Source organism: Epinephelus moara, chromosome 5 (genome assembly GCF_006386435.1).
Source record: "Epinephelus moara isolate mb chromosome 5, YSFRI_EMoa_1.0, whole genome shotgun sequence".
NCBI lineage: Eukaryota > Metazoa > Chordata > Actinopteri > Perciformes > Serranidae > Epinephelus > Epinephelus moara.
Window position 1 is genome coordinate 20,962,771 of NC_065510.1, and position 18,607 is coordinate 20,981,377.

At 40.4% G+C, this 18,607-nt stretch overlaps 2 protein-coding genes across 3 annotated transcripts in view; both read right to left on the bottom strand.

The window, feature by feature from the left end:
• Positions 1-7,772, bottom strand: part of fam13a (family with sequence similarity 13 member A) — a 72,601-nt gene extending 64,829 nt beyond the window's left edge. Inside the window, exon 1 of one of the 2 annotated variants that reach the window (XM_050043401.1) lies at positions 7,514-7,768. In XM_050043401.1, the coding sequence (XP_049899358.1) occupies positions 7,514-7,540 (27 nt within the window). In that variant the 5' untranslated portion in view covers positions 7,541-7,768. Of the gene's footprint in view, positions 1-7,513 lie in introns of both variants that reach the window. The other variant, XM_050043403.1, reaches the window with a different exon arrangement.
• A 441-nt stretch (positions 7,773-8,213) lies between these two features.
• zgc:154142 (uncharacterized protein LOC555481 homolog) overlaps positions 8,214-18,607 on the bottom strand; it is a 34,371-nt gene continuing 23,977 nt past the window's right edge. The window contains exons 13-25 of the mRNA XM_050044668.1: positions 17,133-17,233; positions 16,204-16,481; positions 15,844-16,007; positions 15,562-15,745; positions 15,235-15,453; positions 12,402-12,536; positions 12,098-12,319; positions 11,806-11,988; positions 11,438-11,550; positions 10,480-10,574; positions 9,919-10,208; positions 9,594-9,754; positions 8,214-9,074 (exon numbers count right to left, since the gene is read on the bottom strand). Of these exons, the coding sequence (XP_049900625.1) occupies positions 8,877-9,074; positions 9,594-9,754; positions 9,919-10,208; positions 10,480-10,574; positions 11,438-11,550; positions 11,806-11,988; positions 12,098-12,319; positions 12,402-12,536; positions 15,235-15,453; positions 15,562-15,745; positions 15,844-16,007; positions 16,204-16,481; positions 17,133-17,233 (2,343 nt within the window). The 3' untranslated portion in view covers positions 8,214-8,876. The remainder of the gene's footprint in view (positions 9,075-9,593; positions 9,755-9,918; positions 10,209-10,479; positions 10,575-11,437; positions 11,551-11,805; positions 11,989-12,097; positions 12,320-12,401; positions 12,537-15,234; positions 15,454-15,561; positions 15,746-15,843; positions 16,008-16,203; positions 16,482-17,132; positions 17,234-18,607) is intronic.

Genomic DNA, 18,607 nt, shown 5'->3' on the forward strand with positions numbered 1-18,607 from the left:
GACAAATTAATTAACTTGTGTGACATAAGTAAGAGAGTATAGCATGTTTCATTACAATTTTTCAGCTTCCATATTTGCCACAAAAAGTTAAAAATGGTTGCCAGGTGGTAAAGACATGGCAGCAATGTGCTGTCGTAGTTTTGTACAAATTATACATGACAGTTTCTAAACTCATTGTATATTTTTGTATGTAAAAACATATTCTGCAAAGTAAGTCTTAATTGTAGCCATCACATTAAATAAAGTGGAGAAAGAAGTTCATAATTTCCCTCTTGAATGTAGAGAATAAAAATGAATATACTGAAGTAAGGTACAGGAATATCAAACTGTACAGTATTTGAGTAAATGTACTTAGTTACTTCCCACCACTACTGTGTCCAAATTGCCAGTCTGTGCCTGTTCTCCTCAGTGGACAAACCTTGTAAAGCCTGAGCATATATTTATTGTGTTCATTCACCAGCTGTTAAGTATGTCTTATCTGATAACTTATCAAGGCAAACAGTGCCACATGCTGTTTCTATCTCTGTGTACAGATGCACAGATTGTACAACACACACTCATATTGTCTTCCTCAGAGAGTAAACACTGAGCACTAATTCATTTGGCACATTCAACTACAGAATAATACATTTCTGACTATGTTTAGTCAGTACACGAGAAGCAACAGAGTTAAGACACAAACCAGACGCAGGACTTGGGCACGGGGTGAGGAGGAAAAGACTTCCTGCACATGATCAGAGCAACAAAGTTTTGTATCCATGGCTACGACGACACCATGTGACATTGTGGTTCCAGAGTTCACTGCTGCAAAAGGGTGAACTGACCCGTACAGTGACATGGGAGGCCCCTGCTATGATTTTGTCATAGTACCATGTAGCGAAGGTAACAGTGGGTGGTGAAGAGGAAGCAGAGTTTAGACAGACTGGGTACAGGATGTGCCACACTCAGATCAGCTGATTAAAAACCCACTTCACAGATGGTGCTAAGATGGCTAAGGAGATCTTTACCATGGCAGATGCTCTGGCAGCGCTAATACGACATGCATCTGACGGGCCTCTGCAGACAGTGTGCTAATGGTGCTCAGTCATCCTCTCTGACAGGTGCATAAAATATGCCAGTTGCACCTTCCCGATGAACGTGAAATGGTTATTAAGTACACTCGAATTTTGACTGCTTCATGCTTGGATGGCTGCCTGAAAAGAAGCACCACTTAATGGGCTAAACTGCATTGTCATACTGTATTTTATAATAGGCTAGGTAGGTCTTAAGGTGTGAGAAGATGTTAGCAGTATAGTATGAATAAATGAGTGGTTTGAGTAGGTGACAAAGCTGTGGTTGTATTTGTAACACAAAGTGAAGCACAAGTTCATAATTCTCTGAATATTATTTTAACTGTGTCGTAGAAAAAAAACTATCCTAAAAATCTGTGTATCTAATTTTTAAGTCCGATATGTCTTAATGGTGTAGAAGATTAGTAATGCAACTTTAATGATGATAGGGCTTGGCATTATGAAAAAAATCAAACGTGTTGTGCCTAGCGGTGGGATTAAAAATCGATACAGCATAGTATCGTGATATTTTTGAATGGCAATATCGTATCGTCACACAGTGCCATGTATTGATTTTTTTATTATATATATTTTTAATATTACAAATACAAATTAAACGTAAGGTAGCCTACTAGAATAATAGAATCAAATGCTTTTTCTGTCCACTACATACATTTAGCTGCTGCAAAAAATGACTGCAGTGAAATGAACAGACTGAAAACTTTATCTTAACAGATAAAACAGATGTTGATAAAGTTTTCCTTTGTGGACATCATTTACAGTTGATAAAAGGTACTTAATTTATAATATACAGCAATATATTTTATTGCAATACTCAGCATATGACAGCATATTTAAAATCACAATAATATTGTATCGTGACTTAAGTATCGTGATAACATCGTATCGTATCGTAGATGCTGTGGCGATTCCCACCCCTAGTTGTCTCACAATATGTCACATTATTTTTGATCAAATACGTTGATGTTGATATTGATATTGCGATGATATTGAGGGTTGACTATTGGTGCTTTCACAAAAAAAAAAAAAAATCATCATTAATGTGGATATAAAATGTAAGACGATATCATTATATTAACTAAGATTAATATCGATATATTGCCCTGCCCTTAATGATTGTGATTAAAGTACATCTTTTCAAAGTTAAGTGCGTATCATTTAATCAATATACGACTTTAGATCAACAGATCATACAGTTTTATGAGTTTACTCAATAGATGTAACAGTTTATTGTTAGTAATAATGTTAATAGGTCAAAGCAAAGTCTGAGTAGCAGTAGGTGAACCTTCAAGGACTGCAAACCGGCTCCAGTTGTACTACTACTACTCATGCAGGTGTTTAAGAGTTAAGCCAGTCTAAGCTTTATCTGACTGTGATAGGCCTTAATGAACAGATGTCCTCTTAATCTGTCTCTACTATCATGCACACACATACGCTTTCGTACTGGTATTGAGCTATGCACAGAAAAAGGAGATCGAATGTACACACATCAAGGCAAAAATACTTCTCTGCAGGGATCAAATGAGGTCTGAACACTGTGGGCTAGATTACTTCTTTCTTTGTCTCTTTTAAAGGCAACGTTTTGATCTACAGCATCTTCCTCATGCACAAAAACAAAGTATTTTTAGGTCTAACCGAGCACTGGTTTTGTCAGTCTGCATAGACAGATGTAAGTCACCATGAACATGCAAATGACCTTGCCAATAAAAAAACCCACTTCCTTACATATTGTGACAGTGATCCAGTGTCCTTTCACAAGTACCCTAAAACTTCAATTACAAGCCTAGTCCCAATTAAACACCCAGTTTCTTTTACTAGCCCGGTGTGGCTACACATTTTGACAATAAACGGCTGTCTCAATTAGACGCCTGGACTGGTTGCCAAGCAGCTCATTTTTTTAATAGAAGTTTGATGTATTAAACTGGGTTGTTGGCTACCGAATAATCCTGTAAGTTATTCATATTCCTTTAGTCCGTAAGGGTCCTCAGATCAAAAGAATCAAAAGGGGTTTTCATAAAAGTCCATCCTAAATTGTGAGTATTGTTTTATCAGGACAAAGTGGTGTTGTGTTGGTATGCCAGGTGCTGTAATCCTCAAGTGGCGTAACTCCCCTCTCTCTGATGTGCTGTCTGTCGGAGATAGATCAAATGAATGATTCGTAATTGATATATTATCTGAAGCCTATTTTTAGACAAGTAATATTCATACTGGGCTAAATAAACAATTTGTTTGTCCCATCTTTTCTGAACAACAGTTGTATGCAAAAGTAATTAAAGGCCTGTCTTAAACAGAGGCCTGCTGATTTCAGTGATTTAAACAAATAACAGCCCGGGCTATTAATTATAGTTTTGTGGTCCATTCTGAAAAATTACCAATAAAATATCCAAAACAATTTCAGGGTGATTTACTTGGATGTAACCAACCCCAAACAAGACCAAAAGGTGATCAACAGCCTCAACAACAGATATCCAAGAACAACAAAAAGCAACTCAGAAAGTAAAGTTGTTCAGCCTCCCTGCAAATTGCTGAATAAGTAGAAAAAAAGCATACATATTCAACAATCACTTGCACTTGAAAACACCTATAGAAAAGATTAAGAAAAAGAAAAAGGTCTATAATCCAGTGAGCATCCACAACACAATCTAAGTAAGGCTTGCTACAAGATAAAATGCTCTTGGGGTGAAGACAAAGCAAACCACAAGGCTCCTCGCAAACCCTAATACATATGCATAAATTACTCCTTGGTGACTGGCACAGTGATTTAATATGACAGATGCTGCTTCCTCATCTTGTGAAAAGCTGCAACAACTTTCATTCTGCAACTATGTAAATTGCAACTGAGAAAACAAGTTTAAATCTGAGGGGCCCAATTTGCAGACAATGTAATCTGTGTTCACACGCTCACACCTGAGCGGAAGCGTTGGTTCACATGTAAAACCCTGGTTGCTTGCTTTGCAAACACATACTTGTTACTGCTTTAGTGTGAAAGTAGGCATAAACTGAGTATATATAAACATCACACTCCTCCCTCTGAACTAACGCTCCCCTTCCTTTAAGCACTGCTTTTAATATTCAAAATGTAAAGGAATACCTGAACCACAAAATAACCATATAATAGTTACTCACTGCATGTATGGGATATGAATAACCTGATTTCTCTGTGCTCATGTAAAACCATATCCCAGATATTATCATAACTGGGATAAGCCTCATTAAAACTATTATTATTATGTTATTCAGGTCCATGTAACTGTTACTTGAATGCTAACAAACGCAGTTGTGCACTTACAGCAGCATCACAGTACTGTTTACTGTATGTATAGCATTAGGTTTTGTTTTTATTTTACACAGAACCTACTGTATATCAGTGATGCAGAAAATCTGAGGAATATTATTTATTTTATTTAAGGTTGTTCTTGCTCTTACTGAATTATTTAACATGTCTGTAGTGTTCTCTGGTCCATCTGCCCACGTAGGCTATAAAATGAGCCTTCTATTCTAGTATCATACATTCATAGGTCACTATAATTAGTATGATGTTCACTTGCATGCGAAATGCAGTATAATTTCACCACTTTGAAATATGTTTTTTATGCTTGGTCCTGATCTGCTGAAGTCTGTTTCACAGTGTTGGTATATTACAGCTAATAGAGCACAGCTTAGGAAGTTAATTAGTGTATTGGTATTTTCCACAGTTAATATTTAATCAGTAAAATTCATTGCTCCTTCATGATGGGACAATGTCAGTACAGTATATGTGAATGCAATACATGAGTATAACGTATGAATCCGCTGCATCAAGTTTAAAGTTTAAGAGCTGTAGAATGTGCAGCTGTCACGTGTGTGTCAGGAGAGGTAATATAAATTTATGAACTTGTGAATTCACACAATTAGTAATTTTCTGTCAGCACTCCCCTCACGCCTTAGCTGAAGCAACAGTGTTGCTTGTTAGTGAAATACTTTTTTAATGTTCTTAAAAGGAAGTAGGTGGCAGGTGATTGATTATTGTCAAATGACGCGCTGATCATGTCATCTGCCACGTTTCTTGAACGAGCGCTAGAAGATGAACGTCCGGGTTAAGAGAACAAGTTGATAGCCACCTTTGTGGTACTCGTTATCTCTGACTGAGGCTTTAGGGTTTGTCGAGCCAGCTCAGGCAAAGAGAGCCTGGCTCTGTTGAACTTGCTTCGTGGTACAGCTCTCAGAGCTGCTGGTCTACCGCTGCCTCGATCGGTTGTTTGCTTGTGTTATTGTGTGACTTTGGTATTTTACAGGGTTACTTAAGATTCAGCAAAGTCCCACATTAATACAAACAAACCAACTGATCGCGGCAGATGTAGACCAGGAAGGAAAAAGGAAGGAAAAATTGCTGTTTTTGTCGATGAAGTCTGGCTTTAAAGATAAGATACATAAGTTTCACATATACACCAAAGGAAGGCAGAATTTATACTCCTGCATCGAATCAACACCGTACCTACGCAGTAGGCTTTGCATCAACGTAGAGCCTACGCCGTACCCTACACCGTAGCCTGACGTGCACCTCCCCAAAAATGTAACACGTGTCACTGCGACCCAGACCTCCTGTCTATTTTTGTAAGCTGAAAACCATTTCCCTCAGTGGAAACTAAACTTGTAATTTCACAGATAACAAAGAAATTGTGATGAAAATAAAGCCTCCACAAAAATTGCATTTTAAGTCTTGTGTGTGATTTATCCACGGGGATCTATACTTCGGGATTTATCTCGGCTTCATATGAGCAGAGGAAATCTCCTCTTGTCGCCAGGCTAATTTATACAATGTAAAATGCCATAGGCTTGTGCTAAAAACATTAGCATTTTGTATTTGTGGGGAAAATGTGTCCAGTAAAAGACAAATACTTTGTCTGTGAATGCTGCGAGTTATAGTGAAGCCGATTTGTGTACTTGTTTTTGAAATTGTCTCTATTAAGCCATGTTTAATGTACTACTAAATGTACAACTAAACTTATCATCACTTCACAGAAACCTCCGCCACCGACTAGAGTTTTGGAGGTGTAACTACATAGCAACACAGACACACCACAGCACAAAAATGCTCACAATGGTGTAGGGTCTGCTGGGCTGTTTGTGTGGGCATATGACTGGATTAATGATACTTAGATAACACTGCTCCAAGTTGTGCAACAGTTTGGAAACAGTTTGGTTTTGCTTTTGTTAAACGTGGACCCCTATGACTTCAATTCATGAACATTCTTCTCTCTTTTTGGATTCTTCCTTCACCATGAAGGCATGTGATAAAAACACAAATTTCACATAACACGGGGTAAGTAACTGATATACAAATGATCATTTGGGGTTTGATGTATTCCTTTAAAAGTTCATTTCAAGGTTGTTCTTGCTGAGTTGTCTCTTGGCAATACTTGGCTTTAGAGCCAGTGTGAACCAAAACAGTAAAGACTGAAAGGAAACACTTCCTGTTGGTGCCCATTTGCATCTATTGTTCCCCAGGACAGTCGGCTGTGATTAGCCTAATAATCCTCATCCCCTTCCCCCCTCCCCCATCCTCAAAATATTATCACACTACAACTTCCGGCAGAGAGAAATACACCTATTGTCAAGGGACTATAAAGAGACACTGGGAGCTAATGACTGCTGAAAGTCTCCCGTCTCCCACTGAGAGCTGTTGCAGACATTTCCACTGTCTGGTCGAGACATTTCTCTGAAACATTTTGTTCAGTTAAAGTGGATAAACAAGTCTTTTTAAAAACACAAATAAACTGTTAACAAGCGAGGCCATCTTTCTGTGTCTTTAACTTTCTCATGAAGACATGGCAAGCCCAAGCATGTGTCCTCCTCCCCCCAGCGTTCCCCCCTCTTCCTCCCCCTTGTCCCTGCCTCTTTCACCCTATGTGGGTGGCCACTGGAGCCACTGGTAGCACCAGAGCTGAGGCAACAGCTGCTCAACTCAAAAAAAGTACTGCCAGAGACATTCAGTTTTAAAAAGTAGTGTGTTAAAGTGGTTTAATTCTTGTAAAGACACTTTTTCCATGATGGGAATTTTGTGGAAAGTGACCTCACTGAGGTACTGAGTCACTGCTTGGAAAACATGACAGGTATGGACAGGAAACATGAAGCTTAATGTGTGTATTTATCCATATTTTTGCTCTTGAACTGGTATACTGTTGTGAAAAGATGGCAGACTTGTTCTCTTTGTTGAGACCACAAGTACAAGTATTCATCTTGCTGCCAGCAGTCATGTATTTAGTGAGTCAAGTTTAACTTAGGGAGGGAAAGCTTGTTTTACTGCAGGGAGAAGAGATTTGTCCCTGTTTGACATTTTAAAACACAACATTAAACACCATCACAAAAGAGTGTGCAGACACACAGTCCCGCTATGCATTCTTCAGCCCTTAATCACAGGTTCAATGGGAAGCCTTTTGGAGCCAACTCAGGGTTTTACTCACACAGATGGTCAGAGCTCCTGCCCCCATTCTTCCACACAAGAAACGCCTGCGGAGGCAAAGATGAGGGGGAAAATCTGCTGCTATCTTCCCTCCTCCTCTCCTCACTCTGTTCCAGGACAAACTCTTGGACTTTTCCCAGAGGTGGGAATCCCTCTCATCTTAAAATGTGCCATCCAAATACTCCAAAAACACAGCACAGGAGGAGAGGGTGTAGAAAAGAAGCGCTGTCAGAACCGGCGCACTGTGAGCTGTCCTACCCATGAGCACAGATTACAGTTTGTCTCTTTCTCTTCCTCCCTCTTCCCCTCTCTCCTCCTAGGCTGAAATCTGAGCCGAGCTCTCCCATTGGCTGAACGGCCTGGTCATGTGATTAAAGGGTTAAAACCTAAAACTTTAAATCTGTGCCTGCAGGATTCATCTGGCTGTAAGGAGGAGGGAGGAAAGGAGGAGGCAGCCTGTAAACTATGAGAGCTGGCAGGAGAAGCAAAGTCATGCTGCTGTGCAAACTAGCTGCACTTAAATGACAAAAAATAAAAGGAATTTCATCTTATTTTTATTTTTTAAAAAACAAAACATGGTTGCAATGCTTAATCACTTTCAGTATGCTGTTATTTGCACATCAAATGTTATTCTTTTTGTAATTTGCCAGAATTTATACTTGTAATTAGACCATTACTTTTAATTATATAAAGTTGTACAACAATCTTAAACATCTACATGTAATTTAAAGGGACAGTTCCCCCCCCAAATCAAAAACACATATTTCTCCTCTTACCCGGAGTGCTATTTATCAGTCTAGATTGTTTTTGTTTGACCTGCCAAGTGTAGGAGATATCGGCCATGAAAATGTCTGCCTTCTTTAGAATATTATGCAATATAAGGGGCCGTACACATGCTGCATTTTTTGCGCCCTCAAATTCATTGTTTCCAGTGTAAATGCGCAGCAGGTACGCTCAAATGCCACAACATTTGATTTGGGGATGAACTGTCTCTTTCAACATCTGAATGATATGAATTGCATAGAAGAGTTCAGTGTGAAGTTTATAGTTTTAGTTTTGTGTAAACTCTATTGCTCTGTTTGCAAAATGAATCTTTCCATTCAAAGATAGTTGAATTGTTTGTCTTTATTTCCTCAGAATGTTTGGTGCAATGTTTATCTAATTTGTGAACTGTAGAAAATGAGGAAATATTAAATTAAATAGATACAATATATTTACTGCCAGAGAAGATGCCTATAGCCTAACAGTATGAGTCAGCACACTCTTGCAGAGAGCAATACTTAATATTGAACCCTGAATAAAAAGCTACAAAGACTTTAAACAGAAATCAGCAATAAACACTGTAAAAATCTTTATTTCAGGCTTTAGTTGGTTTTGCCATTTTCATATATAAACTTCTTGATGTTGCTGTCGATCCAGTCACTGAAGGCAGACACGCGGGTGAACACTGACGGCTTCTTGTCTTTGATGCATCCCCGAGGTCCAAAGCTGACGATACCGTGCACCTCCCAGGTCGTGTTTGTTCCAGCGGCCGCACAGGCGAAGGGACCTCCAGAGTCACCCTGCGGGAGAGCAGAAGTAAATCACCAAAGATTTACTGCACTGGTAAGAAGATGCATTGGTGAACATTTGATGTTGACAGCTCACTATGAATCATGTCTGTGCCCTGGAATTTGTAAAGGTCAGTGTTTATCAAAAATGTGACAGTTTTCTTCAGGGTGGCAAATGTCAGTGTTGTGTCCTATAAAGTTCTACTGATATTTAAAACCTTCAGTGCTGTTCTGAAGTGTTTTGCTAAATTCCTAATCTTCCCATGCCCATGCTAGAATGTTTGCTCATTGTGGCAAACAAATAATGTTCTTTTGTCCAATTACGCCTGAAAACTGCGATCAAGGCTGACTGATCACAAACAAAACAGTTTACAGGGTGTTACATAACGGGCGACCCAATCATGAAAGGCCGGGCCATTTACATAATCTGTGAGAAGGTTTGACAAGTATATCAACAACAAAGTATCATCCTCCCTTACATTAAATCCCAGTGTATCCATGTAAACAGTTTTTCTGAAAGTGTCGTCTCACCTGGCAGGCTGACTTGAGCTCATCTGGGGACTCATAACCAGCACAGATCATGGAGGGTCTGAGGGTGTCCCACCAGTAAGCAGGCTTACTGCAGGTCTGGAAGTCAACTACAGGAAGGGCTGCCTGATTTAGCTTCTCTGACACTTTGGGGAACAGGTTACCTAAAACAAATGTAAAAGTTTATGTTGCTGTAGAAGGTGTAGAAGGCGGATGTAGTAAGGTGTAGAGATACCCACTTCTGCGACTATTGTTACCCCCAGTTCCTGTAGGTAGCATCACGACTACAGTTCTTTTACAGAAAAATGAAATGCATGATCACTTCTACCTTTCTCGTCTCCCCAGCCGGTGACAAAGCAGGGTGTCCCAGCAGGCATCACAGCCCCAGGTTTGGGCAGACAGATGGGGCTGATCTCCCTCGTCATATTAACAGGCTCAGCCAAATGCACCAGGGCTATGTCATTGGTGATGTCGGTGCGATCCTGCTCGTAGACGAACCCCTCGTGTCGGATGATTCCATCCACCTTGTAGCATTCCTCTGCCGAGGGAACGTCCATGGAGGAGTTCATGTGGTGCTTCCCCAGACACATGCGCCAGTAGGAGGGTTTATTCAGCGGGCTGGAAAGTAGGTGGAATATTGAAGGTGAAAATTACAGTTTTACTTTTCACTTCAGCTATTGTGCAAGACAAAATAAGATAACATTTGCATAAATAAAATTTACAATAATATTTTTGCAATTTTCACTTTCTCTCGAAGTTTAATGGCAAAAGACGCCTACAAACATTGCAACATGCATTGCAGTTTGTTAGAAAATCAGGCATTTTAAAGGCTGCAACGATCTCCAAAACAAGCCTGTGAGCTGTAAGTGTTTCTGTGGTTGCATCTTACACCATGAAACAGTGAGCAGCAGTTAGGATCCAGTCTTCATGAATCAAGGAACCTCCACAACCGTGCATGTAAGGTATGGGAAACATCGGTGTAGCCTGGAGAAGAGGAAATATACATTTGTACAAATTAAAGTCTCTCCTCTATGGCTGTTAATCAAGCACACAAAGTCCGTTTTACACTGCCTCTTCAAGGTGAAAATTTCTCGCCTTTAAGGCGGGATGGAAGGCAGTAACAGTAGTAGTGACATCTTTATGAATGGGACAGTCGGGATCATGGGCAGCAAGACGTGTTATGCATGGAACCCATGTGGAAGATTTAAGAAGTAGCTGATAGCAGTTAGTAGCTAACTCAAAGCAGAACAGCAGCTGAAAATGTCAAATTGGGAAAACAATGAGGTTTGTTTGCTCCTTACCCTCCGAGCAGAGGACGAGATCAGCAGCCATTTAACAGGGACAGTAAATGATTGTTATTGCCATGTTAATGCCACTGTTATTGTTAAGAAATTGCTGCCAACGCGTATGTTGTATGTCACACTAGAGGCCGATGCTGTTGTATTACAGTACATGTCATGCCTGTCATGCCTCTTGTTTTTTTTTAAAGATTATTTTTTTGGGCTTTTTTGCCTTTAATGGACAGGACAGTTTGAAATGGGGTGAGAGAGAGAGTGGGGGTTGACATGCAGCAAAGGGTTGCAAGCCGGAGTCAAACCTGCGACCACTGCAGCGAAGCATCACCTCTGTACATGGGGCGCTGGCACTATCCACTACGCTACCGACGCCCCCGTCATGCCTCTTTTTCCTCCGCAATGGCGGAGTCCAAAATCACGGTGTGGAACAGCATGATGCCTAAGTTGTTAAGTTCTGTGTAAAAATGCAAAGGCAGCATAAAGGAGGGACTTTGTAGTGGCCCTATAGTACAATCTCTGTGTAAACAGAGCTAGAGAAACAGCTGACAGTACCTGCATGGAGACTTGCCAGGGCCAAGAGTGGGGGATCGCCTCTTCCCCATTAACCACTCTTGGGGTGGCTGTATTGGGTTTCACCTCTGGGTTTCCACAATCTACTGGCCAGTCTGGGAAGAGAAAATATAAAGTTAAATGATCTATAAATAAGCTATCATCTGCCTGTATTCATACAGGTAGAGTCAATGGCAGACCCATTAAGTTCAGACATCAGATAATCCACTTTTAGATCTTTTGTCTACAATTTTTTCCATCTGAGTGGAGCAAAACCTTTTAATTTTATCTCTCACCAAGCTCTATTTTGAAACTGGGAAGCTCACCAGATACACATATCAGAGACGGGGCCGCTGTGTCCCTACACTCACCGATAGTGATATTGTCCCATGGGTTAGCAGGTGGAGGAGGCAAAGTTGGGATAATACTGGCATCAGTGGTCCAGTAACCACGAAAGCCTTTCTGTTGATCGGCTCCATTACTAAGGAAGCGGATGACGACTGTGTTGCCAGGGATGGTGATCGTGGGTGGAGGGGCAAAGCCGCAAAATCGACCTGCAGAACAGATAAGAAATGAAGAGTTTTATCATTGTGCAGGCATTGATGCTGATAACACTGACCTGTACAGGAAAGGTAGAGAGAATAAACAAAAAGAATAACCAACCTAGTGATGCCATGCTGTCTCCGTTAAAGATCTCCACGTAGTCAACACAATTTCTGAACATGTTGACGGCTTGCAGCTCAAAGTGAGTGAAGGCTACATGGACACTTTTTGCTGAAGGAATAGTAATGCGCCACGTGCACACAGACTGGGCTTGGTAGTCATTGGGCCAGTTAGGAGATATGATTTCACCCTGATTACTGCTGAAGCTCCCTCCACAAGGGGCTGAAACAGATGAGATGCATTAGTTTTGAGTGGAGTCTTATTCCCTCAGCATCTTGTCAGATACACTTTTCTCCTGTCTTACCCTCTGTAGGGTCCACTGCCCTCCAGGTGGCAGTAAAGCCTGTGTCCACCACCTTGTCATTGGAGGAGAAGCTGATGTGAAGCATGTCTCCATCGCTCACCAGGTCTTTAGGCGGTATATGACTGCAGTGTGTGCCTGAGGAGAAATGAACATTAAGAACTGTTAGGCTGACATTTCTAAGGAACCTCTGTCCCTAAGAGCTTGTATATGATGTTATAAGTATAATAACATCTTTATTGCTTCCTATGCCTTTTTTTAATATACATGGACAACCTATATACATTTATTTTTAATGCAATGTAAAAAAAAATTAGGCCATTGCACACTGATTTTATAAAGTTCCAAAGAATGGGAAAGCTGCTCATAACGCAGATGCAGTTATCTATTTTGACCTTTTAAGGTTTTTATATGTAATCTCCACTCTTCAGTAGTGGTAGGGTTGACACAAGATGTGGTGGGGCCTTGGATTCTTTACTGTTGAGACAAAGAGCAGCCTGACACTACAGGTTTAACATATAAATCCAACTGATGGCCTCTCTTCTATGATTTTATCTCATAGAGCTATTTATACTTGGTTATTTATTCAGACGACAAAAGTGACAGACATCGTTTTGGTTCAAGTTTTCAGCCTTGTTAGAGTGACATATTTCTATTAGCCTCCTGAATCCCGAACTTTTGTTTGGTTTGTATTTTTTAATTTCTCCTAGCTATTTGGGATCAGTAGGACCTGATAAGTATATAAAAAAAACTAAATACTATCAACAATAATAAAGTCCCTATATCCTCAAATGACGATGATAAAGTCCCACTGTCCTTCAATTGGGTGAAGATAAATTCCTTATGTCTTCAAACAAGTACTTTCTAATTAACAGCATCTTAGCTCATTACCGTTGCTAGAATTGGTTACATCTGTTGGCATGTCAAACTACAAATGTTATTAATCATAAATAAACAAGTTTCAACTATTAAATTTGATCAGATTTTGTACCTTGTCCACGTTTGTGTTGGAGTTAGCTGCAGACTGACTTGGCAGAGATGGCTGCCATCTTGTTTTTACATGGATTGGTGTATTGTGGTCTTACTGCCACTAGTTGGCACAAAAAAAGTGGCTACAAACGAGGACAGCAGGTCTAAATTACTTAACAGCACACATCTCCTGCTAGGTAGCGGACATGACCATAGCAAAGAAGTGTAAAGTTGACGGCGAGGACCGCCGCTTTTAGAAACGGAAGAAAGTTTAATACATTTTCAATGACAGATGAAACAGTTGCATTTGTCTTGTTTGCTTGTGTTTTTTTTTTTTAATAATAATAACCTATATGATGCGAAAAGCAGCTGGCCTCCAGGTATTTTCACATGATCTAATCTTGCCCCCATTCAAAAATGTCACCCCTGTATCAGATGGATTATCACAACATTTTCTGAAGATATTTCGTGGTCCTCAGAGATTGCATGCTACTAACTCTGATGTGTCTGAGACTTTTCCTCTAGTGCCACCATGAGGATGATGATTCAGAGTGACATATGTTAAAAGCTATTACATGGATTACTGTAAATATGACATGTCAACCCGTTCACATCCCAACTTGTCAAATACCCACGCTTTGTCAGTGGACCTGAATGTCAAAATATGATGCAACAGATAGTCTCCTGCATTGGTTTTGGACGTTCAAGGACAATATCTCAGTTGACACTTATTACATGCATTCCAAATACATTTCTATTTTCATAGGAAATGTACAGTTTCTGCTGGTTACATGCATACAGTATTTTTCAAAATAACTTACTATGTAGCTAAAACACTTTATTTTTACATCTATTTCCTTAAATTTGATGAGTAACATGAGCATATGGTTAAGTTTAGAAAAAACATCTTTTTTGTTTGGCTTAAAATAAGCACAATTTTTACTAACTTAATATCACATTGGTGACATACGTCACTTATATAGCATGCTTCACATACTAGCACACTGCGTTGTTATTAAAATAACTCCACTGACTTTTGGTTTCACACAGGAAATGAACAGTGGGCTCCTGGGTGAAAGTCCAGTGTTGGTTTGACCCATCCACCTCCATTCTCACACACCCCACAAAGACTTTCTTACTCTGTATACTACGTTGCCACCAGTGTGAGAAATAGCCACTGCCTGGTGTGTATCATACCACCACGAAGAGTGTCTCTGTACGTCGGTATCTGATGCCGAAATCACTGACAAAGCATATTTGACGAAGTAGGAGTGAGAACAGGCTGGACTCGTCATTCATACATAACTAATAGAGACCATCTTGTGACGGGATGTCTCCAGCCACAACACAGCGATCTGCGTCTTAAAACAAATGTGAGCCATGGGCATAAAGTGGAGGGGAAATGGTTCCTCCTACTTCCAGTCTTCTTGCTGGTACCACACCCATCTTCAAACTCAGTCTTCATTGTGACCTCAACTACACACCTGTAACGTTTCATGACTGTATCTTGCTCGGTTGTGGCGCTATCATGCCGACAAAATCTGACCACAGAGAGATACATTAACACTTGGCAAAGTACTCAAAACAGCTTCTGTGGTACTTCCTGCTACAATAGGTGTTTCCAGGACCACATTTTGCCATGATCACACACACACACACACACACACACACACACACACACACACACACACACACACACACACACTCTCAGATTCACAATGTGAAAACAATACCAGTGGTTGTGATGTTGTCGCAGTTGGTAATAAAACTGGAGTAATGGCAGAGTAACATAAAGCAATCATATTAATGAATGACTCAGCAAATTCATTATCAGCTGGAGAGAAAAAGGAGGCAGATAATCACATACCTAAACTTCCTGCCCTGTCTCTGAGGCTGACTTTGTCATTTAAGCACATCTGACTCTCCTCCAGGGAGAAATTCTGGAAATGGAGGTGGACCAGTTTGCCGGAGGGCACCCGGATGTTCCACTGGCATCTGGCTTTGTTGTTGTAGCTGCCAGGGTAACCCATAGAGAACACGGTGCCTGCTGTACCATTCAAGTCCTTTGGCCCTCCACAGCCGGATGCTACACAGGAAAGACTGAAGGTGAAAACCGGCAATAAATTCTGCCTTTGTAGCCTACCTTATTTAGTTTATAAGCAAAGTGATCAGAATAGACCGGCTGGATCCATACTGTGCTCGTTGTACATGTCTCTGCGGATGACATTGTTGATCCAGGGGAGGTAGGCGGAGAAGCGGGTGAACACGGAGGGCTTCTTATTCATAATACATCCAATAGGGCCGAAGCTGGTTATACCATGAACTTCCCACGGACTGGTGGGGGTATCTTGGCACACCAGAGGACCACCTGAATCTCCCTGTCAAAGTCACGAATCAAAAACACCATCAGCATGTTGTTAGATACAAGTTAGAGTAAAGTTAGATATGTGGAAATCATCTCATTGACTTGTTTTACCTGACAGACGGACTTGAGCTCATCAGGCAGGGTGTAACCACAGCAGATCATGGAGGTCTTAACCTGGAACCACCAGTAATCCATCCTCTTGCAGGTGTCATACGGCACAACAGGCAGAGCGACCTGGTTAAGGGCCTCAGCAACTTTAGCATTCATTGAATCACCTGATAATCCAAAGAAAACATCAGCTTGACACACTGTGGAGCATAAACAGGAGGTATTTGCACTTGAAGTCCAGCAGAGGGCATGCAAAATATGCAAAGAGGATTTTTTTTTTACTTATGAGATTTGAGTGTCTCCTCAAGAGGTGTATTATTGTATTAAATGAATAAAATAATGAATTTAAACATGAAACAGCACCGGTCTCATCTCCCCAGCCAGTGGCGTAGCACTTCTTGCCCCCAGGCAGGACTTCATCGTCAGGAGGAAGGCAGGCGTACGAGATCTCCTCACTGGGTATCACCTCCCCGTCTAACCTGACCAGAGCAATGTCAAACTCCACCGTGGGCACTGTGGGATACTTGAAACCCTCATGGCGATAGATGCCAGTCACATTGAAGCAGCGCTCACTCGGCTCCGTGTAGGTCAAGTTGTGTTTGCCTAGGCACATGTGCCAACGCTGCAGCTCATCAGCATAGCTGTGTAAGAAATCCGCAGATTATTCAATAATATCAGCTCACACAGTGTACAGGCCACCTCAAGGTACATCACTGTCACAACACCACAGACGCTGACTCTGGTTTTACAAAAACATATACATTTATACCATACACAGCATATTCTGAGTTCTCCGTGGCACATAACCTTGTCTACCTCCTTGCTCACAGCAGTAAACTACATGTACAGTGCACAGGCTCCTCAGTGCACCAGCATTTCTCTCCTCTGTTGACCATTAGCCAAGGCGTTGAGGCATCTCTAACAAGGCATTGCTTTTGCACTATAATAAGCCTGAGGTGAAAGCACAGACACCAACAACTGCCTTCGGAGATTACACAAATGGGCTTCCAGAAAGTTTGAGAAAACTTCACGGAATAAAGTGGCAATAAAAATCTGGATTTCTGTACTTAGCTCTTTTTTTTGTTTGTTTGTTTATTGGATTCATTTTTTCAGTATTTCTGCTTTTGAAGGGAGGATAGTGATAGCCTGGAGAGAGTCAGGAAAGGCAGAACTCAGCTTTGACATGGTGCAGCCGCTCTACCAGGGGAGCTGATTGGGCTTCAACTTGAACATCTCTTAAAAAGAAAAAAGTGCATGTACTGTACATAAAAATGATGAAACAGAACATTTACTTTATGAAGCAGTGGGCGGCTGTGAGTACCCAGTTCTTATGGATAAGAGTACCACCACAGGTGTGGAAGAACGTGGGCTCTGGACGACTGGCCGGCCAGACCTGAAGCAAACGCACACAACGACAAGCACACAAGAAGCCATTAGAGATATTTACATGCACGCCATCAATACAGACATAATTAACTCATGTCATTTTTTGAAAGTGTATATCAGTGCAATTAGTAGTGGCAATGTTACTACTTTCTTTCTGTCTGCTTGATTGTATGTTCATCTTTTTATATGTTTAAAATAAATATCAAATATCAAATCAGTCAATTATTAATATGAGATAATAGAGGGACATATGAGGATGGCATACATTACTCATTGATATGCACTGTACTTGATTATACTGCCAGGATTACAGTGCCATAAGATATTTTTTGGTGTCCATAAATATGCACCAAAATTGGCTACAGTGGGAGACATGGGATGGGAATCATGTGAGGCTTGTTCTAAGATATGTACAGCTCAGTTTTGGAATCGCTTACTTGATATGGATGAAAGTAGGTTGACGAGGCAAATATTTATGAGGTAAACAAATTATTGGTTCCTGGTTTAAAGATATATTCACATTGTTTTGCAATTCAGGAGTTTTTTTAATAATGAAAAGCTCAGTATTGGTTTGTTTAGAGAGTCTGTGTTTGCCAAGGACAGAAGACAGCAGGCTGACGATATATGGGCTGAACTAAAACTGCTTTTACGATGATGAAAACTGAACATGATGTGGAGAATTGTGCTGTATATTATTTGTCTACAAAGCAAAGATCTCTACTTGCTCAGCTGAAATCTTTTTTTTTTTTACCTTGTACTGTTGAAACTGGACGGTATGTTAATTTAGAAGAAGAAAAGTAGGATCTGTCCAATGTGCTGTCTAAACAATACAGAAAATGAATTCCATTTAATTTTCTACTGTCCATTTGTTTGTGTTTCTATTGTTTCTTTTGTTTCCTTTTTCACATGTTTTGTTTTGTACATGTAAGACTGGAAGATGGTTGTACTCTTGTGTTTACATTTTGCACACTTTTTGGTACAATGCATGTATTTGTACATATTTAATATATTTTATTTCTTATATTTCTTCTTATATTTCTGTATTTTCTTAAAATGTTCTTATATTTTTATAATTACTAGTCCATACCCATTGGTAGCTTTGTCACCTTCTACCTATGCCAATCCTCAATGCCTATGTGCAGTTTCACATAGATTGACCACGTCAGTGAGTAGAAAAATGTGGGACAGACAGAATGACTGACTGACAGAATGACACACTGACAGTTTCCGTGATTATGTACAGCATACCATACCATGGCCTAGTCATACCAAAAATTTGAAAAACAAAACAAAACATTTGGCCACAGGGGGAGCCGCAGCGATTGGTTGCATTTTAGCCATTTTTAAGCATTTTTCTGTTGTTATAGCGCCACCCAGTTGC